We start from the raw sequence: 27493 nt of genomic DNA, 5'->3' as shown, positions 1-27493 counted from the left end.
ATCTTTCACCTCTTTCATTGTATTTTAATAGTGCTTCAGGGCGTAATTCCACTATTTAGAAGTGAGCAGCAAATTGGAAACCTCAGTGTTCTTTTGCAGTCTCCTATTAAATTGATGCATAGCTTTCAGGGGTGTCAGATAAGAGTGGGGGAGATGTGGAGTATCTCATAGGTAAGATTAATAATAATTAGGTTATTGTGTGAGCAACAAGTGAAACAAATGCAGTGTAATTTGACAATTTTGTATCTGTATTGATCTTCCTGCATAAGAAATACCTACAAAGGGTAAAGACCATAATTGTTTAGGGTATTGTAGAAAAATATTTCAATAACAGCTGTTTAACTTCAGTGAGTTTGTTTAGATTTGGCTAAATATAGCCCATTGAAAACATCATATATGCCATTTAGTTTTTTATTGTATGAAGTCAGAGGCAGACCTCCTCAGTGTATCTGTTTTATTGTTTTCATTCATGCATTTGAATAATAATAAAACAGATATATCTTATCAGAAGTTGTACCATAAAAACCACTGTTCTCTTGTTTTCAAATATTTTTGTTCATTCTTGCATTAAGAGTCTCTTAGATCTGGGAATATGCCCTCTGGTAATTATAAAATGTTAGATATTGATGACCCAAAATGTAGTCATTTTAAAGGATTTTTTTACTTACTGTCTTGTCTTGTTTTCTGTTACATCAGTAACATCTTGCTCCTTTAAGTTTTTTTTTTTGTTGTTTTCCTCTTGTTTGAAAAACACATTTAAGCTAAAGGAATTTGAATTTGCCAGAAAAGGGAAATGTTGAAACTTTTCTATGTGTAAACAATTAAATTCTTAATGCGTTTAAAGGCAGTGAAAGCAGTTGTGACTAAATGAAGTTTTCTGCAAACCTTAGGACTGGATCTTGGGATATTTACAAAATACAAAATGCACTTTTTAAAATACAGCTTTCTTGAAGTATATGTTTAATAAATCCTACACTGAAAGGTGGTAAGTTCTTAAGTACTTCTGTGCAAATGGTAGAATGACTAAGATGTTACACCCTTTATTTCTTTGCAAATATATGCTAACTGTTTTTCAGGATTTAAGTATGGAGAAACTGAACAACACAGCTTTGGGAAGCAGGTAAATGTGGAGTTCACGGGCATTAGCTCAGGCGGTTACATACCGTGTAGGATTAGTTTATTTGACCTCTCCAGAAGTGATGAACTCTTGTGGATAGATCTTTGAAAAATAACCTCCCTGGTAGGTAAGATACATAAAACATGCATGCTGCAAACTTTTAAGGAAGGTGGAACAAAAGTTACGAATGCGAACAAAAGCTATGAATCATCTTGTTGCTGATGTTAGTATCTGTCAGTAATAGCTAAATGTAGAAAATATTCTCATGCAAGGAAGTTGCTGAGTTTTAAGGGAGACTCACAGGCAGAGTGAAAACGCAGAGATTTTTTTTTTCTGCTTTTTGGTTTTCAGAGGGGGATTCCCTAGGTGGTGAAGTACTTAATCTGTAAAAGATCAGGAGTGAAGTAAACTGTGGTGTACGTCTCTGCTCCCAACTCTTTACATAACCTGGCATTTGTAACCTGATCTTGGCGTCCCTCATTTATAAAAAAGCTGATCATACAAATTCTTAAATCAAGGGACTTTCTGCCTCTTCCTTTCATGGTCTGAGTATGAGGCAATTGTATGAAATGTGTTGTGTATCTAAAGACAAACAGTTGAACTGGTGGGAGGGCAGCACCCACTTTAAAATGTATTTGCACGAGCTGAGGTGGGGGATCCAGTTTTGTAACAGCAGCTAACATGATCTTTGATGGCATAAGCAAAAGTGTGTTGAGGTATTTTCCTTCTTATGTGACATTATTAATATCAACCCTTGGATAAAAGTCCACATCTGGTATCTGTGTTAAACATGGAAATGATAGTTTAAGTTTTTTAAGATTTGAAGGTCTTTAAAAAAAAAAAAACCAAACAACAAAAAACCCCCAAAAAAACCAAAACCAAACAAACAAGCAAAAAAAAAAAAAAACACAACACCAACAAACAAAAAACCAACCAACCAACAAACAGGTGGTTTCAGGGCAGAATTAAAAATTGGAACCTAAATGTAAAATTTAGAAAATCTAAAACGGAATTGTTTCCCAAAGCAAAGCAATTGCAATAGCTGAAAGTGTTTCTGAAATCTTAGTGAACGATTTTATTTAAGCTTGGTTGTGCAGAAAGAGGAAATAAAGGCAAGGTGCCAGTATTACTGGAAAATAACCTATTAATACAAATATCTTTAGAAAAAAACAAGATCCAATATCCCATGTCTGTTTCAAGGGATGAGGAAATATAAATGTACAGTATTGCTGTTCAATTTGATGCATCTTGAAGTGTGAAAGATGGGCATGAAGAATTTTTTTTACATGAAGCTGAAATGCTTTGGATGTATGTCAGAAAGCTTCACAGTATGTACAAATAAGTTTTTTCGGGTTTTGGTTTTTTTTGTTTGTTTGGATTTTTTAAAGTAACGCATAGTTTATTTGTAATCGCTATTTCTAAGCTGTAGTATTTCGTTCGTTTCCTAAATGGTTCAACTACACACCTTTGTGGAATTTGAATGATGTTGTAAAGTAACCAAGGTGTTGGCTTTAGAATTACTTAAGATGACAGTTGTACCTTTCAGCTACAAATAAATAGTAAATTTCACTGTGTTTGCTTTCCTGCTCAGAGCCTTTATTGATTAGGTCTCTCCTTGAGTGTAATTAACATATCAAAAGATGAATTTCTTTGGAAGTCGTTATCTTTTATTTTTGCGTATCATTTTATAGGGGAGAAGGAAGGAAATGGACTTTGCTTCCAGGTCATAGGCAGCTTTTGTATCTACACTGAATGTGTCTGGATAAGCAACCGTCTCACATGCCACTTCTGTTCTGTATTGGAATAGATCCTTGAAGAACCGTATGCACAGTGGGGAAGTTGGCCTCAATTCCAAAAAGAGAAAATCGAGGATGGAATTGTACTCGATTCCTTTTATTTGATCTTGTATTACCCCCTAGCTATATCCTAAGAACAGGAATGACATATACTGTGAAATTTCAGTTCTATATCAAGCCTCTCTAGTCTGGGTAATCGAAAATTTGTACTTGTCATGTTTGCAAAATAAGAAGAAAGTTTTCAGGTGTTTGGTTTTTTTTTTTAATTGCCACTCTGTTCTAGCTATGTATGTAGAATATCATTCTCAGATTCTGAAATTCATTAACAACTCCAGATCTTACCATTGCATAATGCAGGCTTTCTAACATGGCATATGTTTTTTGTGTGGAAAAGAAAAAAAAATTATTTCAAAAGCAGAGTGTAATAAATATGTCAGGACTTTTATTTTCTTTGATGTGTTAGCTTAGGAGGTTATCTGGGAGAGGGTGTTTGACTATGTATTTAGAAAAAAATGCTTAGATTTGTTTTCCTTTCCTTTGGAATCTGATAATTAGAATTTTTAGATCTTGTAGTGCTGGGAGGCATATGCCATTTAAAGTAAGATTGAGTGAGTTAGGATGAACTTTCTAATACAGTACAGCTAGCTTCTGTAATGTTTTTATTCTGGTCCATGCCATGAGTTTTCTTCAAAGGCAGAAAGTGTCCTCTCTGTAGCCCCTCGAGCTGGTTAGTTACTGCTTCTGCTAGGAGTTTGATCCAAGGTGAGTTTTGTTGGAGAAAGGAAGCATGCTTGAACCAACCTAAGAGATTTACAGTTGCATCTCCTGCTATTCCCAGTATGTTAGATATGTCAGATGCATTTCAAGGCATTTATCTTCTTTTGAGTGTGAGTGGGGGTTATCCCTTAAAAGCAGTATGTGCAGAATATTGGCCTACAGGATGGATAGGCTCAAAGGGAGTAGTGTACCGTGAATGGTACAATGTCAAGTGCACGCAACACGTGTGGTCAGTGGCACAAAGTCTAGCTGAAGGCCAGGAGCTGGTGGTGTACCTGAGAGGTCAATACTGAGTCTAATCCTGCTCAACATCTTCATTAATCACAGAGTCACAAAACGGTTGCGGTTGAAGGGACCACGGGAAGTCACCTTGTCCAACGCCCCTGCTCAAGAAGTGTTATCTAGAGCCGGTTGCCCAGGACCATGTCCAGACGGCTCTTGAATACTTCCAAGGGGGGAGACTCCACAACCTGCCTGGGCAGCCTGTGCCAGTGCTGGTCCCCTTCACAGTGAGAAAGTGTTCCTGATGTTCAGAGGGAACCTCCCATGTTTCAGTTTGTGCTCATTGCCTCTTTGTCCATCGGATTCCTCTTTGCACCCATTATTTTTTCCGCTGACTTTTTTTAAGATCACATTTCTTCTCTCTTTGAGCTGCCAGAGGGTTTCTTTTAGCACTGCAGCTGTTCGAGATCCTGTAAATGTTGTGGTTTATTATTACCATTTTTTTTTTAAGAAAGATCCAGTTCTCTTGCAACAATGTCATTGTCTTCACTTGCAGTAGGCTCCCCCCCCGACGATCAGGTCTGTGAAACCAAACTCTTTCATAATTACCCTCTTGTATTTTTGGTTCTGGTTGCATTACACCACTAAGCTGTATCACTTTTGGAAGAAAAAAGAAATGCATCCAGTGGTCTCTGTAGGGCAGAGCTAGATGAGACATGCTCTGTGAACTTCAGCAATACTTCAGGTAGACTATTTCTTCCCTGTTCATGTGGTGATACCAGCTGAATTTTAATAAAGTCACTGTTGTTCTGCAAGACTTTAGAGATTTTAAAGTGCTTGTAAGTAAAATTTGTCATACATTTGGCATACCAACAATATACAACGCTGAATAATTTTAGAAGAAACATCAACGTTTCAAAGCCAGGCAGAAGTTAGGGAATACCAAATTAAGAATGTCTCTGCAGCTCTAATTAGACTTCCCATTCTTCTACATAAGTGTTATATTTCAGCCTTGAATTACATGACTGAATGCTGTTTTCTTCACTAAATGCTCTAACTGAACCTGTGAATGCCTGCTAGTAACATTAAAAGCTACAATATCCTTGAGTACATTTACCTCAATTGCAACGTGGTAAAATGAGCTGAGAAAATTTTCATTTTAAGGAACTGTCCAATTACATATAAAAATGAGTTCCAAAGAACGCAAGACCTTCAAATTGTAATATTAAAGTGAAAGCTGTATATCTAGGGTTCTCGAACAAATGACCAGTGTCTGAATATGAAGCACAAAGCCTGTGTTAGTTCCAAATTCATACATGGACCAGTATTGTTGGGTGTGAAGTGGCTGGAAGGATTTGAGATGAGTCAGAACAGTTGTTTTCAGATTTTTTTTCCCCCACGAGTTTTGTACTAAAATTAGAAAGATCCTTTTTAAAATGGTGATCAAGAACATGGGAAAAAGAACAATGGAGCTGGAGTCTACTGTTTGCCGGGAGAAATAACAATGACAACTTCCAAGAGTTTGGCTGATAGGTATGAAATGTGTATCACAGCTGTCCTGTAACAGTACTGTACTTTACACAGTTGTGTGATTCAGATTCAAGAAGCCTGGTCTTTGAGCAAAGAACACTCACTACAGCACTTCTAATTATTTTGTATAGCCAAAGTCCATGCAGTGCACACATGTTTCTGCAGCCATTGCAGCCTACGTGATACGCTCAGGGAGGAAGCTATTCTGAAAGAACACGTAATAAACTTGGGAGGTGAATCATTCAGATTTCAAGAAAAATACGTTTAAGTGTTTGAGCCGTCTTTTGCCTCTGTGTATCGCAATGGCCTTGTGGTAGAGCCAGGAACAGAACCCAGCTTTCCTGGGCCCCGGTCGGTGTGCTGTAGACAGACGAGGTTTTAGCTTGTTTGTGGACATCCTTTGCACCGGAGGAGTGCACAGGACATGCTTACGTAATTAGTGTTTCTAGCACAATTTATGCACAAGGGAAGCACAAATTTGGATTGCATGGTCCAGACTTTAAATTTCTAATTTCCTAACTTTTTGATGCTTGCCCTCACAATTTTGGCATCATTTATGTATGTATAAGCCTTTTTTGCTTAATCTGCAAATTTTAATCTTGTGCTGTTATAAGCAGTAATATTTTTAAACACCTTTTTCTGTACCTAAGAAAGACCAATATTTTATAGGGATAGAGGAAAGTTAGCTGTCTGTAACATTAGAATATCTGTAATAATGCAAATAATACTTTTATACATAATTTTTAATGTAAAGTCACTCTTATCTCATACATATTTCAAACTATGGAGGATATTCTTAGGTTCTTTATTTGTTAATACTGTTTGAAATGGATTTGATTTCCAAAAATACAAAGTGTTCACATGACTCTCTCTCAAAAAACCCCCAGACTCTATTTAATCAAAAAATGATATTCTTCCTCATGCACTAAATTTCTGTAAGAGATACCAGTTGTTAAAGGAAGGAAAGCTGCCTAAATCTTCAGAGTTTGAAGCCCTTCCTTAGTATTTTTTTTCTTCTTATCTACAGGTTCGTAACTAGCTATTTGATACCTAGTTACAGCTTTCTGATGAACCTTTTTGTGGCCCGTATATTGCTCTCGGCTGAAGTCTGAGGTCACAGCACAGAGGTGTGGGAAGGGCTTTTGGAAGGCCCTTCAGCACATCCTCCAGCTAACGGATCTGGTCCATCCGAAAGGTTTCCATTCTTAAACAACTTTTGATAGAACTGGAAGAAAAATAAGCTTTAAAGTTTACAATCCTTTTTCATGCCTGAAGCAGAAGCTTGTGAGGTTTACGCCTTGTCTTGTGGTTTTTGTTTTGGTTTTGTCCCCGTTCCCTGACAACTGCACTGTCATGCAAATGAAATGCATTAACTTGTCTGGATCTCTCATCCTCAGCCTAACATGTCTTACTCCAGCCACAACCAGTTGTGTGTGGTTTTTTCTTGCAGGTGTCTCTTTCGGAGATGAATATTCCACTCTTTCCTTACGGGCTGGCAGTTTTCCTGTGCTTTGTTGTCCATACTGCTAGGAAGTTTTTTCTTAGTGTCTAAGCTAAATTTTGTCTGCTGTAAAGCAGACTCGTATTACTTGGTCTATCAAGAGTTGATATATAGGGTAGATTGTTCCCTTCTGTGTAACAGTCTTAAAATACATAACAGGCTAAAGTAGTTAGGTCTCTCCTCAAGTCTTCTGCTCGTAAAAATAAACCACCTTTTCAGTCTCTCAAGTTGCGGTGTCTAGACCTCTGATCTCTGGCGTTGTCTTCTCCGTTCTCTCGACCAGGTCCAGATCTGAATTCTGGTGCCCACACTGGACGGAGGCTTCTCCAGAGGCCTCATTAGTACCAGATAGAGTGGAATGATGACTGACTATCTTTTACAGGCAGTGTTGGTCTTCATACAACTTAAGTGATTGATTTTCTCATACCATCAGATGGGCTGTTTCCAGCTGACCGTGTCCGAGTCTCTCAGAAAAGCCGTTCTTCCTTTTTTGCAACAGTGTACCTGAGGACGTGACTTGTCGTTTTTCCTTGTTACTGCTGTTTGTGAAAGCTGTTGTGTAAGGGAGAAGTGCTGCTTTTTTCATTTGCAAAGCTGGAAGGCATAAGTACTGGGAAAGGGGGAACGATTTGGGAACACACGTGGTGAGTGAGAGTGGAGATACAGCACTTAGCTATCTTTCTTATCCCCCCAGTAAGTGGCTGTTGGGGAACGTGAAGTATATGGTGTTTCAAAGGAAGTAACCAGTTAAATTTTGGTTCAGGTTGTTCCCTTTTAAACTTCTTTTTTGTCGGTGCTGTTTGTTAATCTCCGAAATTTCTTTGCTGTTGTGGATTGTCTCTGTATCTAGCTCATCCAGACAAGCGAGGAAGGGAGAGTGTTTCCTTACGCTGCATTTAGTTTTTCCTTCTCATGATCTTGCGACTGAATTTTAAGAGATATTTTCTTCTTTTCGAAAAATAGAGCATTGCTCAGGGGAGTGTCGTTAACCATGTTCTTTCAATCCAGCCTTTTCTACACTGCTGGACAGGTGTGTTGAGAGCTGGCATGTAGCCTTTGCCTATAGAATATGATTGATATCGAGTCACTGATATTATAAGCACATAGAGTATATGTTTAAAAAAACCGCTTCCCTCTTCCCAAATGGCATTTGACATTCTAGTATTAGTACAGTGATGCTTATTTGCAGAAATTTACTTATGGTTTATATTCCATAAATAATCATAATTTGCTTCCTTTTAGTTTATTTAATTTTTCAGTTAGCTGATCCAATTTTGGGGGTGTTCCTGTGGGCTTTTTCAATTTTTTTAATGCTGAAACTGGAGAGGGCTGCTTAGTTTACATTCTCTGGGAAACACCTGAAAATACTGCAGAACTTGTTTTACCTCTGTAATTTGCAGAGAGACACCGTTAGCAGAGCGTCTCTTTTTTTCTGTGTGTAATGCTGAGCAGATACTTCGCCCGAGATGCAGAGCACAGAAGCTAGTGCATTTGCTGCCTGCTTGCCCTGTGGTGTGTGATACTAAGGAGTGTAACTCGTTGGTACAACTTGCTTGAGATGTTACCCTGCCACATGAAAAGCAGCCGTTTGTGTGCACAGCTGTACCTGTGTGGAACTGACCCAGGGGTTTGTGCATTGAATATAATACAGGCTCTGGAAACCTTCCAGTTTTCTAATCAGCGTTAGCTGTATGTGCTTCAGGCTATTCATAGAAGCTTAAGAACTCTGTTGTACTGATTCTTCTTTTTCTGCTTTATTTCATAAAAAGAAGTGAACTTTCTGAACTTTCTGGATTTTTTGGATGGAAGATTTTTGCTTTTCCTGTTGATTTCATGTGGTTTTTACAGCAATCCGTTACATAAGACAGCATAGTCAGATTAGTCTTTTTTTTTTCCCCTTCTTGTTGCATATTCTGTACTGCAAGTTTCCTAAAATGAGATATCTTTGGAATTTTTCAATAGAGAAAACAAATGAAATTAGAATTTATAGGTGCTCCAGAAAGCTTTTTTGAGAAAGAAACGCTCTTCATAATTCCATTCACTCCATTTTCCTTGCTGTGTAACTGAAGATAGTTATCTGAAACAACTTAACTGTCTTCCAAGTTTACATCCCAGATATATTTTTCTTATAATTAATAATCCTCTGAAATGTGCAACTGCTGCTCACTTGAAGTTGATTGTTAAATTTGAGTTGTGGAAGACAGAAATGCATGTGCTCACAGGCGTGGGTACGTGGGCACGTAGGCGTGTACATAGCAGTGCAGTGATCTAGGGAGTTTGTTCAGCTTTTTCTGTGTTGGTCAACAGTGCGTCAAGAACAAGTTGGTCAAGAACAGTTGTGTGATGATACCATGCCCCATTGTCACCCCTGTTTTACACTCCTGCAGTTTGGAGTCTCCAGCTGGTAGCGGGTTTCTAACATGTCGCCTGCTCCCCCAGCTGTGCTGATGAATGCCGGTCAGGAGGTAGACCTTTGTTCTGTTTTATTTTCACCAGTGTCTTACAGTAACTTACAGGGGCTTAGCCTTGTAACCTTAATTATATGTGGAATGTGGAGAATGCTGTACTATTTTTCTGTATAAGAAGAACTCTAATTGCTTAGTTCAAGTATTAAAACATTCCTTGTGCATCAGGACTTTGCTTAACCAAGCTACGCTGTGAAAAACAGATGTAACTACCAAAAAGTTTCTTCTGATTACCTCACTGTTTCGTTTGTATTGATCCTATCTTTATTTTGTTCAGTTTTGTGTGAATGGACGGTATTAATGTTGCATTTATTTTTGTTTCTTTCTGTTATCCTTTAGGAGCAACATCTAAAATGTTAAAGGCAGTTTTAAAAAAGAGCCGAGAGGGTGGAAAAGGCAACAAGAAAGACTCAGGTATGAATATTAATAAAATATTTTATAATGTAGATGAGTTGTGCATTATAAATCCAGCAACTAAATTCCTTCCGTTGCAGCAGTGGTGCGCCATCCTTAGGGCAGCGGGTGACTCCTGGTGCTGACGCCAGCTGTGGGGAGGTCTGCAGGCCGTAGGCCCTCTCCTCCTTTTGGCTGGGCTGCTTACATGCTGAGCATGAGTCTAAAGTCTAAAGCTTCCTGGAAGGGCATCCAGCGCACTGGTTCCTGGATCGCTGCCGGGAAGGACAGAGGAGAGCAGCTTGCCCTTGGTTCTTGCCATAGAAACACTGAGAGCAGCCTCTGTGTACTGTCCTGCCAGCTTCAGCACGGCCCAAGGCCAGAGGTTCAGAACCCTGAACTATAGAAATACATTTTAAACTACTTACTCAATTGTGTTCTAGGAAAAAACCATTATGTGTTATGGGCGATAGAATTTTCATTGTTCATGTATGTAGAAAAAAATTCACTGAAAAGAAATTTAGTGAAAAGTTTTTAAGTTGATTATCAAACTTCTATCATGTTCTAGTTTTTGCTTTAACTACAGAGGTTTTTGAAGGTAAAATTAATCGTCAACAAATTTTACTTTAAAAAAAAAAAAGCCTATTTTACTATTAACCATAAATTTGTTAGGCCCCTACTTATCTGTATTGCCTTGTATTACCCTGTATTGCCAGGGAAAAGGGTAACTAAGAACTCTAAATGCCATTTTCGAGGGCAGAGAAAAGGACCAGCAATGCCCTTTGAGAAGGAGTAATAGTTATAGAAGCGCAGGTGTGGGTGGCTGAGTATGAAACCTGCCTGCTCTGCGCAGGTCGTGCTGAAGTCTTTGCTGCGATGGCTAGAAAGCTAATGGACCTGAGTGACAGCTACCTTTTCTTCACAGTTAAATTTTTAACTTCAGACTATTAATGTAGCCTAATACATCTGATTTTCTGATGAGTTAGAGCCTAAATTATCTATAAGAGTGAATTTATGCTCTTTGACAACATAAATTTATTACTCCCAGAATAAAAAAAAAGTAAAAACAAATATTCCTTTACTGTATTAAGTGCAGAATGTAATATAGACAACTACATCCACATTTGTCAGAACCTTTAAAACAATGCAGTCGTATTTTCTGTGAAAAGCAAGTTATATACGTATCTTGCATTGCAGCTTTTAAAACTATACTGAGTCTTACAAGGGGAGGGTATTGTAGGTGTTCTTTTGCAAAAAGCAGTTCTGTGTTCATCTGGCAGGTAATGTGTTCTTCAGGAAATTCTTGTGGTCTTCTGAAGTTTACACGCTTCCAGGGTTTCTTTCTAAGTGACTGAATGATGAGGTCTATCCTGAGAAGAAACAACATTGACACTAGATCAAAGATGCACAGAAGTGATCACAGAGCAAGACGAAAGGCATCCTGTTAATTTTGTATGTACTGCTGACTATGTTACCAGCTGGAGTTGTTTAAACATAGTGGGCTAAAGATTCCTGTGGTGAGGCTCTCATTGGTACATTTTTCCTTAAAATACTAGATGGAAATTGGTTTAAGCTCAAAAGGAAAATCAGGATGTTTGGAATGGAGCTTTGACCAAGCTTTGATTTAAAACTGGAGCTTGAAAAGCCTTTTTCCCTGAGGTCAGAAAACACATATTTTTTATTTTAGGATCTCATCACATCTGTCTGGATTAATGTGTGCAAAAGAAAGGATTTTCTCCCTTTGTTTTTACAAATACAATGCTGCCGTATTTCTGAACGCCAAGGGGAGTGTTAGAGTGTGGGAGTTTTTTTGGTTTCATTTTTGGTTTGGCTTTTTTGTTCTGTTTTGTTTTTTAAGCAAAGCTCTAGAGTTTCATGTATGGATTAATGTTACGGAAACCAAGTATTGGGAAAAATCGGTGAATAATGTGTGGCTGGTGAAAGCTGGAGTAAGGAGGAGTGCAGGAGCAGCTTTTTAAAAGGAAGTAATTAATTTATACAGTGGATTCCAGAGATTTTGGCTTATTTTGTATTTGAAGATGTTGTGAAAAGTTTGAAAAGAAAGGTGTGCATTCCGTTCTCTGTTACATCCAGGACTTCCTCTAAAGTTGTGTTCAGTTTAACAGCTTTCTGTTCCAAAGGACCTTCCAATTCTTTCAGCCGTCAGACATTTCTCAGCTTTTAGAGAAGATGTGAAGCAAGAACATTGGTCTTTGTGGAGCTTAATTTTTGCTCACTCCTCTTCCTGGTCCAACTCCAAACAATGAGAAATGGAAATTTTTTTAATTGTAGAGTTGTCCCATTTCATGGCCCTTTAGGTCCTTAATAACAACAGCAGCTCTTAAAATTTACTACTCTCCAAAGAACTAGGAAGAGAGTGGAAGTGGATGCTAGTGATGGAAGCTGACTTGAGGGACAGTTAATGTGGAAACATCCATCCTTCTAGCCACCATTTAAGAGAGTAATGCAATAGTGAATTTAGATGCTTCTCTCAGCTTCGTGGGCACATAGATTTGATTTTTTTGCTGATGAAGTTCTGAAAAAGTTTTCAGGTTTTTCAGAGCCTCAGAATGTAGCAGGAGGTAGATGAGAGAGCGCAGCTCAGTAGTGCCAAACTGAACCCGATCAGGAAGTCTTCTGTGAACTTTTTTCAATATATACCCAGTTGTTCAGTATATACCCAGAATAATGCTGAACAGCTAGAAGGCAGTAAAACCTGAAGCTGCCGTAGCAGTTTCAAAATTGACTGTATGAATGTGCTTGCAAACTTCTGCTAAGGTGCGTGGGTAAATCTGTCATACTTTGCATCCCAGTAGACGGGGGAGAGGCGTTGAGTGTTGAATTGCAGCTGAGGAGCAGTAACTCCTGCAAGCTCTGTCTTGACCACTTGTGATTGTTTCACTCTAGTCAAATTGGAAGAGGTTTAGGCTAAACTGCAATAGTTCATTCTTAAACTGAAGTAACCTCTGTCGTCCCATGGGTTTACTTGTGCATAAAAGGAACGCCTGGAAGTCTGCGTAATTCAAATCTGAGTGGGATGATTCCTGTTTTACTGAATAGAACTTCCTGTTTGTGCATTAACTATATCTTACTGGTTTTACATCTGTTAGCCTTGCGGAACCAGTGCAAATAGGAATGGTTTTTTTTTTCCTGGATTGAAGGCACAACTGTAGTATTAAAAAGTCTGGAAAAGGGTTAAAGAACACAAAGAAATTAGGACACTTTTTTTAAAAATAGCTTGTATGGATTGTAATGTTAGAATTTCCTCATTTGCCCTGACATAAGGGCTTAGGAGCTGAAGATGTGCATAACGTTTTTGAAATCTAGCTGCTGACTATGTGAATTAAAATTTTTAATAACTTTTTAAATTCAGGATTACCTTGAAAAAGAGAGTTGCAAGAATTAGTGTTGATGCTTTTGGGAGGGGGACTGAAGTGCTATGCTAAACACTGGTAGAGGGTCTTTATATAAACAACTTCTGCCCTGATCAGGTGGAAGACTGTCCCGTGGGAATCTCGCTTTTGGATGGGAAAACGGCACCTTAGGCTACTCCGATAGCAGTATGCTAGCGATACGTAGATGGGCTCAGATCCTGCAGTTGCTTCAGTAATCATTCTTTCTTCTACAACTGTTTTATTGGAATGGGTTTATTTAGATGTGGCTGGGAGGCATTGATAGGTAGGTGGCTGTTGTAGGATTAGGTAAAATCTAAATGAAGCAAAATTTGTGTGTTTAAACATGCACATACGTAATTACGTACGTAATTGTGTATCAGTATGTGCAAACATACATGAACATGGATGAGAGCAGTGTTGACAGCATGTTGTTTATGCATAGAACAACTTTTCAAAACAGAACTTACTGCACTTACTTCTAAACGTGGATTTGAAGACAATGCAGTTGATACCATATTTAGGTAAACTGATGTGCCAAAGGAACAAAATTTCAAACAAACCAATTTTTTGACCCAGGCATCCAACTTTTTCTGCATCCAGCTTTTTTTCAGGTTTTCTGCAGTATGACACAACCTGTCTTTATACTCCTTCAGACATCGTTATTTCTGTTGTATAGAAATAAGTATCTGTAAGTTGATTTTTGTGTTGTCTTGTCCCCCTTCCATCCGTTAAAGTGAGGTACATACTTGGTAAAGGACAGAACTCGAGGGGAAAAAACCCAGAGTCTGCACCTGCCACATTAAAGTAACAGAAAACTATTTTGTGAATGTTTGGAACCAAGCAGGAAGAGGGCAAACGGGAACATTAATTTTTGTGTCCCGGAAAGTAATCTGTGGTTTTATACTCACTCATGTACACTGAGCTGGAAACGTACAGCAATTACTCTCTCTGTTTCCCTTTGTTTCTCAAGGTTTTCATTCAGCCTCACTCAGAAACAAAGTAGAAATTTGGTATTTTCTCCTCTTTGTCAGGCTATTATCATCAAATAAATATTATCTCTTTAAACTCTGAAGAGTTTCCAAGACCTTTAGAGATTCCTTAGAAGGTGTCTTTCTAGTAAGAAATGGCAGACCTAGTCTTTTTGATGGGGACTCTCACCAGTCCTTATGACTTCTGCTTAGGGCACACATTTTCTGTCCTTATTCTTTGCCTTTTGCCTTTGGTTTGTTAACGGTCTTTATTCTCTAGATTTAAGATAATCTCTGTGTCTTTATTTCTATCCTGTGTTTCTTTCTAACTACCTTGGAAATTTCTTTCTGCCCTCTCTCTGTGGTGTTTTCGTAGCTGATGGTGAATTTTTGTTTTCCGGTTTCTTTCCTTGAGGTTTTTAAATTCACCTCTGTAACCATTGGGAGATTCTCTGCCTCTGGCCTCTCTTGGAAGGAGCTGACCTTTCTTAATTTAGTATAGCACAGAAACTTCATACCTTAGTGTCACAATTCAAGAAATCAGAGCCAGACGACTGTTGTTTGAACTCAGGTTCTACGGGGTTACCTGCAAGTCTTTTCTGCGTCCATGATGAGGAGATAGTTTAAACAATATACGTAACAAGCTTCAGAATATAAACAAAAAATACTTTAAAATTATGATTGGTTTAGTAGAAGTTCTACTCAGCCACTCGTTCTTGAATGCTTAAAAATGCTTCAGAGAGAGATTTGTATTAGTATTTCCTGTTGGTTTTATATGCTGCCAGCTGCTTTGCAGTATATAATTATGTTTGTTTTCTTTAACTGTCCTAAGCAAGCAACTTGCCTGCATTCTGGGAATCCACATTTTTTTTTACTTACTAAGCAAAAGACAATGTAGTTCAATGTTGTAATGTATTTCAACTTGAAAAGAAAATCCCTTATATTAAATTTCTACCGAACATGCTCAATTATTTCAGATGGCTTTTTAATAGCATGAGCATTGTTGTTCTGTTGACCCAATATCAGGCCTGAAGGAACATGAATAATGGAAGTATTGTGCTTAGTTTGCAGTGTTCTTCCTGCACTGAATCCCATCAGAAGTTTAACACCAAATGTAGCACACTGTATGCATGAAAACTTTGTTGATTTCAGTAGAAATTAATGTGGTAAGTAGTGGGGACTTCTATGTTTTCCAGCTTAAAGGCTTGTTAGACATTCATGTAGTGCTCAAATAACAAGGGACAAACTATTATGTCAACAAAAAGATAATATTTAGAATGTAATGCTATAGTGCTTTAAAGGTAGAGAATCTGGAGAAATGAGATCAGTGGTTTTGATTTCTGGATGATGAAATAAAAGCTATTGAAGTGCTTATGTATTCGTATGCGTTGTACGTTCAGTGATTGTCTTCATATTCAGATTTTTTTCATTTGGGCTACAAAAAAGTTCCGTACTAATAAATCTTTCTTGGATCTTGTTTGATTTTCCTGTAGGTCAGGCTTAATTTTTTTTACAATATTCTTCGAGACTTAGTTTCCTTTGTTTTTCCTTCTTGTATTCCAGTATCTTTACAAAAGTATCTTTGACCTAAATATGAGTGTACAAAGTTTTTGCATGTTAGGATAGAATGGATGCTTTCATTTCTGCATTATGTTCTGTTGTAGATTGGCATACTCTTAGTTATTTTGTTTGTATGCCTTGCTCTTTATCAACATTTGGATGAAATACGTGAATTTGAAATGTCTTCCTTTTTTTTTTTACATATTATCCAATACAATTAAGAAATTGAGATTATACTTAGTATTCTTTTTGAAAAATAAAATGGCTTTCAAAGGCACGAGCTGTGATCACTCGTATGATGTTCTGCCATTCTTGTTTTTCTTTCTTCCTTTCCTATTAGCATAGGCCACTGTTACAAGCCTGACGCGCCGCACTAGCGCAGCGCTTTGAAAGATAAATATAAATGTGCTTAAATTCACTGACACAATTTTTTTTGCTAATGGCAACCAAATTGCTACTTAAAAATGAAAGTGAATTTGCTATGCAAGAAGGCCTAATCTTTTATTAAGACCCACTACTTAATCGTTATTTTAAAATTAAGTGTTTTCAGAGTTACTCCCCTGTAGCAGTAAAGGTTCGACTCAGCTGAACTTGTTTAGTTATACGCATATTTGAACCCCACCTTTCTTGCATTATGTCTCATTAAACATTTCTATCTGACCGATACACTTGTAACCAAGCTGAGAGCAGCAAGAGCTTCAGATACCCTTCTGGCAAATTGAAAGGCTTGAAATCATTAAATAAAATAAGTTTGCATCTTAAAACTAAATATGCAAATCCATTTGGCTTTTTTTTGTCCAAACTCTCTATGATATTAGGCTTTGAATTTTAAGCGCAAAGGGACTTTGTGGTGCATAAAGCACACATCTACTAGCTGGAACATTGAACTTGGACTGCAATACTTTCAAGCTTCAGTTTGACTTTTTGTTTTTAGTCTAAAAATATCTTGCAACAGAAGAAGCATTGTTTCATGCTTAAAATATGGAGCTGTTTTTGATTATTCTGTGTTGCTTTGCCCACTTTCTGCAGCTGTTGACAGTTGTTTAAGAGTTTAAACCCCTTTTTTTGCTGAGCAGTGAGTATTTAATGTGGTGAATGTCTTTTCCCAGAAGCTAATTCCAGTGATACAATCCCGTGTACATATAAACAAAACAAAACAAAATCGTGCCCTTGAAACACATAAATAGAAATTACTTCAGTGGTCAAATAACCTCTATTTATCACTGTTTTCTTTAAAAATTGTTTTTTTTTTTTTTTGTTAAGCAAGCACTACAAGAGAACATTAGTATTTTGTGTGCTGAAAAAGTAATCCGGAGTTCAGAAATAAATGCCAGAAAGTGAGCAAATAATGTCAAGTACTAGCATAGCTGGCAAAGATTGTCCATTTGGACCTTTTATTCTAATCTTTACTTGGTTTGTTTCTCACTCAGTGCTCTTCACTGCTTCTGTTACTTAGGCTGTAATGAGTTTTCTTCCCATTCCAGGCTAGTTTCTCCCTCTTCTGGTCTCTCCAGAGTCTCAAGAGCAAAAGAATTAAGTGTTGATCTTCCCAAATCCATGTATTTTACGTGACAGAAGCCTGTTTTCTTATCGCAGAAGGCTAGCTGGTGAACTACTTCACTTACCATGAATTTTTCTTCAACTCCTGATCAGTGTTGGTAGTAGTGTGAGTGGTTACTTTGTCCTCACTGGAAAGACTGGGTCACTTGGCTCCTTCTGTCCTCCTAGTTGCCTTCTCACTACGTTGGACTGGCTGTGTGTGTACAAGTACGCGCACACATGTAAGCATTTTAATTTTGAAAGAAATTAAATCCTTTAAAGGATCCTTTAAAATCCTTTAAAGGATCCTCTAAAGGGCAATTATCAGTGCTTTGCAATTAAAATAAAGCACCTTATACACAGTCACTGAACCATGCTACAGAGTTCTCTCTGCAGTTGCTTGTCAATTCTGTTGAAAAATAGGATGGGAATGGAACATAGAAGAAAACTGTTTTTTAAAATATCAAACCCACTGTCTTTGGTAATCCTTAAACAGTTTCTTATTACTTAGACATAGTGATGCTTTGTTCTGGCTTTCCTCATGCCATACAACTAATTTCTTTTTCCCACTCATACTTTCCTTCTGAACTTGTCTGTAAAGTCTCATATTTTCTTAACATTTCTTAGGATGAAACACATCCTACGAAGCAGAATAAAGTTTAATAAGACTGTCAGTAGTAACGTCTAAGCCCAATGTTGGATATTCCTGTTTGCAGAGACAGTCTTTCTTTTCATAGTGCCGCATGTGCGTGTAGATTGGTACGGTTTGCTGCTTGTGCTGTTCTTCAACACTCGGCAGTTTTCAGAGAGGTATCATGGGGCGCTTGGTGTGAAGGGAACAGAAGCCTCGTGTAAAGCAGCTAACAAAATAACCCAGCAGTAGTTATCGTCGTCACAATCTTTTGCATGCTCCCCATGTCAATGTGATTTAATTCCGTCTCAACTCCGACCATTATGCTTGCTCTAAAATGGCAAAGGAGTTACACCTCTTAAGCTCACCTTTTCAGCTTTTCCTGGTAAAGATTCTCCAGAGAGGTTTGCGAGAGTTTCAGTGATGGCTGTGTATGCAGAAGTCGCCAAAGAATTGCAGCACCGTGGTTACCCAGGACTGCGTCCAGTTGGCCTTCGAGAGTCTCGAGATGGAGACTCCACAGCCTCCCTGGGCAACCTTTTCCGCTGCTTGACCACCCTCCCAGTTTTTAACACCAACAGTACACGAGTGGCTGACAAATTTAGCGATTCCTCTATTCCAGTAGAAGCGTCAGGGCAGTTTGCAGACAGAACTGCATGCAGGTGGAGGCTGAGCCGGCCGCCAGGTTTAGTGCTGGCTGTGTTCTCGTCGGTAGAGAACACGGATTGCTTTCGTGTCTTCTCCGTGTTTTGATCTCTGAGGAGTGTCGACGTAAGCCGGCAGTGGCCGTGGTGGCCACATAGCCCTAGACCAGGCCTATTAACACTCTCTCTGCCTAAGGGTAGTTAGCAGCGGTACCCAGGGTGGTGCCGCCTGCCCCAAACGTGTTACAAAAGCGCGAAGTTTGCAACAAGTTTGTTCACTGCTGCTTTGCTTTCCGCTCCGCGCCAGAGCAATCTGGTCAGAGCCGGGCCGTTACAGTCAAGTTCTCGTTTGTTTGGGAGGTGGTGCTGGTGCGCTTCACCCCGTGGTGCGTGCGAGGAACCTTCTTCAGCCATGGGATCCTGTAGAGTTAACACTTTTTTTTTTTTTAAAAGCATCTTAAGCAGAACTGCAGAATTTAAGATTTCTTCTGCTATAGCACAATTTTGTATCAGATCTATTTTTTAAGTGGGTTGAGAGTCTTTTGTTTCGCTCCAGTAGATAGGTTAAGGGAGAAAAAGACAAAATCAGCTATCTCAGGAATACATATTGAGAGAAGTCTGTGGAACATCGTGTGTTCTGTAGTTGCTGTCAATATTCAAACTTAAGGAGTCTGCGTGTTCATTGTTTCAGCTTTCACTGTTTTGAAGGTTGCGGTCCTATTCCTTCATGTTAAAATACTCTGAATTCCAACATTTGCACCAAACTCCAGTTTACACTTATTTTGGTAAAGTAGTTAGCAGTTAGATTCTTCTGCTTTCTAAGCAGCTTATACTGAATGAAGAATTAGATGTGTTTTATTATGTTTAATACTGACATACGCACCGTAAAGGTTTTCATTTTAGTTATCCTCTCTATTCAATAGAAGGATTAGTTTAATCTTAAAGTTCAAGTTCTCTTTTAAGATATGAGGCTCTACAAAAAACATTACTTTAGTCAGCCATCTTTGTATCTTTTTGTATCTTAAGGGAAAAAAAATAGTAGTTTGTTAATCAGATTATGCCTTTCAGTTGCATCCCTAGGTGCAACTAAACTGGGATTTGATTTCCATTCTCAAAGCTTTTTGTGTGTGGTTTTTAAAGCTATTAAGTTGTTTCCATGGTTACTTTGACCACTGAATAAGAACTCTGGTGTTGATTGATGCTTATGAAACTTTTTTGTCCAGAGGCTACTTGGCAGTGGAAAATGTAAATCTCGGAGGTTTTAAAAACAAGAAAGTGGGATTTCACGGGACCTTTCCGTATGTTTTAGTTTGACATTATTAAAAGAAACTTGAGCCTCATCCTAGCCTCAGCTAGAGACAGGATATATTTCCAAATCTTCTGCCCAGTTCCGCCCTCCTACACACTTACTTCTTCGGGCCCCCGCACCCCCTTTCTTTACCTCTTGCTCCCTTTTGGGGGGTGAGAGTATGTTTACTTCTGTCAGGGAGAAAGCCAGCGGGAAGAGTAATCCTGAGGAGATGCGTAGGGAAGAGAGAAGGCGCAGCGAGCAGCTCTCCTCCTGCCCTGTTACCAGCCTCTACCTGTTTATGGACTTGGGGACTTCCTCAACTGAAGGTAGCTTTTAGTTACCGTCAGCTGATTGCTCCTCTGTGAGCAGCCCCTTGAGTCCCTGTGAGGTTCTAGCATTCAGACGCCACAGGCGTCCATTTACTGTTTACTACTGTCAGACTTCTTCTTGGATCATGGGGGTCTAGGGGGGGTGTCCTCCTGGTAGAAGATCTGGTTTGTGCCTGTGGCTGGGACAGTATTCGGAGGGTTGTGGTGTATGAGTTCTGCTGGTTCCCTTCTATTCCTGTTATGTTTTTTGAGGTCACGAATGTGGGATTGGTCTGTTAGCTAGCGTCGCATTTAGTTAACAGTTTTTTAGAAAGGTCCTGCAGGAGCAACTGTGCGGTTTTTGCTTGCTTGGAATGATTTGTGTCTCATAGCTGTCTGCTATTCCATAGTGTCCTAACCGTTTTTCATTCATAACATGCTTTTTTCTGCTTCAGCAGAATACATTACTGTTTAAACATGTTCCAGCATCACTGATGATATGATGTCCTCATAGGTTGAAGCCAGATTGGTTGGGTTTTCTCAAGGTGTGATTTTTTGCTCTAAAGAGCTATTGTATCTTAACAGCATGAGTGTGTGAGTGACAATAAGCAAAAGCTTGTTGTAAAATTAGGAAAATAAGTGATTGAAAAGGAGAATTTCTATGATATGCATTTTGGATTTTTTTTTTTAAGTCATACTGCTCTTAGAATCGGAGTCGTGAAAGCCTGGCCTTTGTACCTCTCCCCACAGGATGTGCGGTGCTATCAGGAAAATATAAAAATAGGAAAAATCAGAGTACTGCTGCAACAAAAATTGCTAAGATACAGTGGTGTGAATATATGGACTGTAAAATATCTTTCAAGTTACTGTCATGATCAAGCAATCTAAACTTATTGATTAGAGTTATGTCAGCAGTGTATTTAGCCCCATCTAGCTCTCTTCCATGGTGTAACGTTTCATATACAATAGAGAAGGATAAATTAAAATTAATTCAAAAGTCTACTCAGAAGACAATGAATTAAACACAGATTGTTTGTGTCATAGTAAAAGGGAAAATAGAAATTTACGGAATTGTAGGTGGTACGTGGCTTTATTAACCCCGAAGGGGGAGGAGGTAATTTTTGTTTGTTGTTCTCTTGTCTCTTGCACCTCCTCACTAGCATTCCAGCCAGAATACTTACACAAATTCCAAATCACAACCTTGGCAACGTATCTAGTAAAAAACTCCAACAAGAATGCCAGTATTTTCTAATTGTAGTTAGCTGCATTACCGTGCTACTTCCTTGCTTTTTGCTTACATTCAAAGGAAAAAATGGAATACCACAACAAATTTCTCTGTGCGTTCTTCAACAATTTATGACGCAAACTCACATGTATTGTATTGAATAACAAATAATAATATACCTAATGTTAAATCAGTGTTTAAAAACAGCTATTGTGCAAGTTTAATTTCTAAAAGAGCAGAGAAGGAAAATCCTTAGCTTCTTGATTTCCACTGAAAGTGAATGGGAACTCAGTAATTTAGATATTTTGGTGTTTCAGAAAAAATCTCACATTTGTGATAATAGTGTCTAAAATATTAGTCTTTTTATTTTAAATATATACTGAGGCTGTACTTTTCTTTTAAGAACGGAGCATTACAGTTAGCTTGCTAAAACATTCAAGCTGCTTTTCTAGTTCCAGGATTTTAAACCAATAGTTATACCTCTGTAATAGTTGCAATGGACTTCAAAAACGAATATAAAGTTATAGTTACTTAGTGCTTAATTTCTATCTTGACTTGATGAAACTGGAGTTGTTTCCTTAAAATCATTGCCTGTTACTATGAATTTTTGAGAGGAGGACTTCTGGAAGGTGGTAGTTCAGTTGGTTTCAGAAGAATAAGAGAGTAAGTTTTACAGTTATGAAATGTTAAGAAAAGTTTGAAGCGTTCTTCAAGGTCATTTATCATACATAGCCCTTGTGTGGTTCTTGTGAGGAAAAAAGTATGGCTAGAAGAAAAACCCAAATAATCTTAAATACATGCACCTTTGGAAATACGGAATTAGACTTTAACATTCATGCATGTTTGGTTTTCTTATCTTCCATGCATACTTCTCAAAAAAGAGAGCGGTAGTTAAATTGACAAAAATATTTTTACTTTTCTCAAAGGGTTGGGTTTGTGGTTTTTTCCTTCTGACACAGTGTGGAAGTTCATTGTATGCAGTTAATGCTGCCTGTAGTGGAATGTGGTAGGAGAACAGCTGTTAAAAATTGAAGGCAGCAATTGAATGACAACAGAATGAACAAGAAATGCGGATCTTGTAGAGCCACATTTATCTGAAGTGTTTCCTTACTGTAAGAAAATAAACCTGGTATGAGGGATTCACATTTGAAAAGATATTACTTCTCTTTTGTTTGTCTTCTAGTTGTACTTCGGGTTCCAGTACTTCAGCCATGCTGCTTGTTGCACATGGACTTGTCTGAAAAATGTTCTGGCATTGTCTTTCCTCTTTGCATCAGTTTTGTTTTGCTATTTTTTATCTTTGGTCATACCAATTCAATTTCAACAATAGTTAATTTAAATTATTGAGCATTACCCTAATTTGTGTATTTTAAAAAGCTGTAGTTAGTTGTTAACCTTTGTTTTTTCAGCTCTGTTTCTGTCATCTGACTGGGAAAAACCTAGCACTTTCAACATGTATGTCTGCTGTCTTTGAATCATTACTGTGAGCAATATATTTTTCTGTTGTTTTGAAAATATATTCTTGGTATAGCTGAAATTGTGTTTCCTGCACCAGCAAGAAATTTCTCTGTTTTGAGTGTATTTCCCTGTTTTGATGTGCCACTAACTAGGTTGAGAACCAATAGCTTGTTTTTTCCTTAGATAAAAAAAAAATCACTCTTGCTGTTAAATTGGATATAACTGGACCTCTCAGTTTTAAAACAGAAAAATAAAGCTTAGACTGGCCATCTATGAGTGTACCTTTTACTGACCCACCTTTTAATTGAGTGAGAAGTGTAACCCAGCTAAATTCCTCCTTTACTTAGTTCAGTAAACAATATTTTCAGATGATCTTGACTTTCAGGATATCACGATGATCCTAAAATACCTTTTCAGCTGGAAAAATACTTTTATCTTCATAGGAAACTTGGTTTTACCTCTAAGGATGAAATCTGAAAAGTACTTACTTTGTTGAAAGTGAGGTTTTTCTTCCCCCTTGCTGTCTTTATTAGCATAAAATAAAATCTCGCTTACTTATATATTTAAATTTTTCTAGTGGTTATCTGGGTTCTGCAGTGGAGGGTGCGCAGTAAGACAAGCCATGCTGAACAGTTGCTGGCAAATATGTTTTCCTATGCTAAATACTTGTATTTCAACGCGACTCTATGCTTTTTATTTTGGTATATCACATAACGGATGACAAAATTTTATTTTTGGCAGGTGACTCCTCCCCAGAGAATGCCTTGCAGGTTATAGCAACATCTGGCTACAATGCAGATTTTCCCATTGGCAATCAGCCAGTCTCTGAGGACACTTACAGAATGAACTTGGCTAAAGGAGTCTCAATGTCGCTGCCATCTTCACCTCTGCTGCCACGCCAGTCCTATTTGGTGCAGTCAAGATCAAACAAAAAGTCTCCAGGTAAAATGAAACTGATGAGCAACTAAAATCTTCATAGCACTTTAACTCAGCTTTTGATACGCTTTATATAAAAGTAACACAGTAAAATCATGTTAATCGTTCGCAATAAGAACAAGAGCAGTGAATGCTTTTTTGCATGTTCCCAAGGAAAAAAGGTAATTGGTGATTAAATAGAATATATTATTTCATATGGCGAAGAATTATTCTAATTGGTATCGCAAATACCTGTATTGAAATGTCTGAATATGTTTAAAACTGGTTATTTATGATTAGTATATCAGTTAGGTAGAGGACAGCTGCAAAAACCTTTGTTTATGCAGATGTTAGTGGCTGTGTAAGCGTGAATGCTGTTTGTGGATTTTACAGTTCATTTATTTTATTCACATCTACATACATAAATGTATTAATAGAGACATTAATTGCTGCTGAAACTGGCAAGAAATGTGTTCATTTTCAGCAGCTGTGTCCTTACTAATGACCGCATACTATGTGTGAGCCTTGCTAAATAAGGTGCTCCATCTGGTTCCCTTTTTATCAGCATTCTGTGCATATAAATCATTCCAACACGCTCGCATCACTTGGTCTCATCAGGTCAAAGCTTGAGCGTCAAGTGAAATTGTCCGTATTCCTGTTACTTGTGGAGACACTCAACAGTTTTGAGGTTCGCTGTTGTAAAGCTTATAAGGTCTAGGAACAGAGTGTCGAAAGTTGTTTTCTGTCAGCACTGAGAAATGTCTGGTTGGTTAATCATTGGTTAATGACCCATTTTACATAAAATTAAAGAAAAAACGTTGCTCAAAAAATTGCCACAAGATAGTAAATACAATTTGTAAAAAGTATTCTTGGTTTAAGTTACCTATCAATATGTATTTTTTCCTTTCAAAATTTAAAAATAATAATCTGACTTCATGTTTAAATAATTCTGGGTTGTTTTTGACAGTTCACGTAAAAATTTTGAGCTACAGAATGGTATTTTGTTGTTTTGTCCCTTACTACAAGTGATTTGCGTGCTGAACAACTTTAAAAGATAGGGTGAAGTCCTTGTAATGGAAAAGGAAATGGGATTTTTGCCAGACCTAGGTGAAGGTCAGGATCTAACTCTTAGTTTTGTTACTGTTGGGAAAATTTAACTGCATTCTAGGTACATTTGAGATAATATCTTACCGACCTCCTCACTCCATGATTTAGTTTAGTGACACACATTTTTATAAACGGAGTATAGGCTAGTATAGGCTGCTGTAGGCTGTTTCTCTTGCAGAAAACGTGCAACACTTGATAAATTTTGAATGAAAAGCCATATTCACGATGACTTCAGGGTCATTCCACTGTGGTATATAGCCAAAGAAAAAGATTTCTTAAGAGTATGAAGTGCTGTGAATGCATTGGCATTTATGTATCATTATTTTGTGCAAATACCTAGCCAGGTGATATGATACTGATGGAAACATTTTGTGCTATTCCTTTGACTTTCAACAAACTATAGCTGATGGAAGATGATTTAATATAAATCATCTGTCTAGCATTTGGGGCAAGAGTAATAAAAAGAGAGGGAATACTAATGTACTGATTCCAAAACACTCTGTTTTAGTAGCTTACAAATAGCAAGTTAAAGATTTTTCGGGATATGCTGAAAGAAAGAAGAAAGAATTGCGCGGAAAGTTCTGAAGTTAAGATGTAGTGATGAAGTTATCTAACCAGTGGTAGAACAAAATTCTAATTTCGGTTCTCTCAGTTTACAGGTGAAGACAAAGCAACTACTTAGAGATGTATTTTTCAATGTAAATCATATCATTAATATCTTTTAAAGTCTTTGAAACTGTGTAATAGAGCAGATGAAAAGATTGTCCCTTGACATGTAATAATTTGTTCTGCCTTTATTTCTGTTCTGCCGTTCCGTTCGTATAACCAGGCATCTTGATGGTCATATATATAAGGCGATACCCTTGCATAACTTATTTCCTTGAAATAAAGGTCTATTTAGTGTCTACGAGGCCGAACCAATATACTGTATGTATACTCAATGGTAATTATTAAAGAGTATATTCACTAAATGCTACCCAGGTTTTAATGAAGGGTTTTTCATAACTTCTTATTGAGTCTGAGTAGTTTTAGTTAAAAATTTTGGTTAGTAAATTAAAAACAGTGAGATTTTCCTGACAGTGTGTTTCAGAGTGAGTTATAAAAAATAAAAGTTGTAGTTAACCAATCGTTATTTGCACTGATGTTCATGAAAACATCTATATCTGAGGGCTTCATACTCAGTACGTTCCCACTTTTCTAGCGAATTTGTCTATACTCTAGCTTACATTTATCTAGTCCTGCATCTATATTTGCTGATCAAAAAATACCTACTTAATTATGCTTATATGATCAGTGAATAAAAATAGTTTTTCCTGGTTAAATAATTTTAAAACGATGAATGGAAGAACATTCTGCAGTAAGAAATGCACTGTAAAATGTTTTACGTTTTTGTGTAACTGGTATTGACATTCAAACTCTTTCGCAGAATTAGACTCCAATTAGTGATGGTCTAGGACAGAAGGATCTTCAATGTAAATTAATTAAGTGACAAGTTGCTCTTACTGCTTTTCCTTTCATTGCCCTTTCTGCATATTTCCAAGTGAGTGTTAATCTGTGGCTTCAGAGGGGTGTTTTTGGTTTTGTTTTTTGTTCTAATTTCACCTCTTTCCTTGGCTTCACTGCTGCGTGAGCAGCAAGTATTTCTATCCATTGTCATTTCTTTAAAATGTGTCAGCATTTTGAGTAGGACTTGAGCAAACTTTTTCCTTCTGTAATTCCTTCATCCACTTGCAATCTGGTTATCCATCACATAAACTGCTGAAAAAACAGCATTTTAGTTCCACCAAAAGTGATTTAGTTGATGATGGAAGTGTGTTTGATACTTAATTTCCTATCTTTTTAGAAAGTTGCACACTCATAGATAGATGGTGCTTGAAAGAAAGCAAATTCTTTGACTGTATCTTGTTAAGGAAAAGGTACTGCAAACATTTTGAACATCTTAGTAAATTTTGGTAATTTACTATATCATTTAGCAGTAGTACCATAGGAAAAACAGCAACAACAACCAAAATATAAGGCCAGTTTGTAAATTTACATTCAAGCAATGTATAAATCCAAACAGAAACTGTTTAATTTATAATTTAAAATAATGGAAAAGTATTTCCCCCCCCCCCCTTCCTGTCAGGCATATTCTCACTCGTGTGAATATTTGCTAATTTTGAAGATTATTTTACTTTCTAGGTTGCTTCAGGGTTTTTTGAGTTTATCTGGGGTTTTTTAATATAATTAAAAATGCAATGGTAGGTAAAGGATGTTATGCTTGAAATGATTTTCCCTGTGAATGTTGTATACCTCTGTAGTTTTCTACTCCAGATGACTTGGAGAATAATATTCTTTTGCCAGTACGGATTAGCCACAGAGGTACTGTGGGGAGTGTGGTGTTTTCGTTCTGTCCCTTTAGACTAAGAGGATTTTGTTCCATCGTAGGCATATTTGTGCCAGGAATAGTGCAATTATCCGTTCTCAAGTTGGGACTCATCTCACTGAGAAAAGCGCTTAGGTACTTCCACGTTTAGCAAGTTAGAGGTATCTGTTCAGAACAGATTGGAAATTGCTAGTCTGGGGACCCCTGGACTAACACAGGACTTTTTGGTTTTGGTGTCTCTTTGAAACTGCTATCCTGATCTCTGGCGTCCCACTTTTCGTGTCCT

The 27493-nt window shown here is 37.6% G+C and overlaps 1 protein-coding gene across 1 annotated transcript in view; it reads left to right on the top strand.

Moving 5' to 3' along the window:
- The window catches only part of TANC1 (tetratricopeptide repeat, ankyrin repeat and coiled-coil containing 1), a 100259-nt gene that overhangs the window by 15430 nt on the left and 57336 nt on the right, over positions 1-27493 (top strand). The window contains exons 2-3 of the mRNA XM_075152602.1: positions 9748-9822; positions 23562-23762. Coding sequence (XP_075008703.1) covers positions 9762-9822; positions 23562-23762 — 262 coding nt within the window. The 5' untranslated portion in view covers positions 9748-9761. The remainder of the gene's footprint in view (positions 1-9747; positions 9823-23561; positions 23763-27493) is intronic.

The sequence above is a fragment of the Calonectris borealis genome, chromosome 6 (genome assembly GCF_964195595.1).
Source record: "Calonectris borealis chromosome 6, bCalBor7.hap1.2, whole genome shotgun sequence".
Classification (NCBI taxonomy): domain Eukaryota; kingdom Metazoa; phylum Chordata; class Aves; order Procellariiformes; family Procellariidae; genus Calonectris; species Calonectris borealis.
This window is presented reverse-complemented; position numbering and strand designations above follow the sequence as displayed.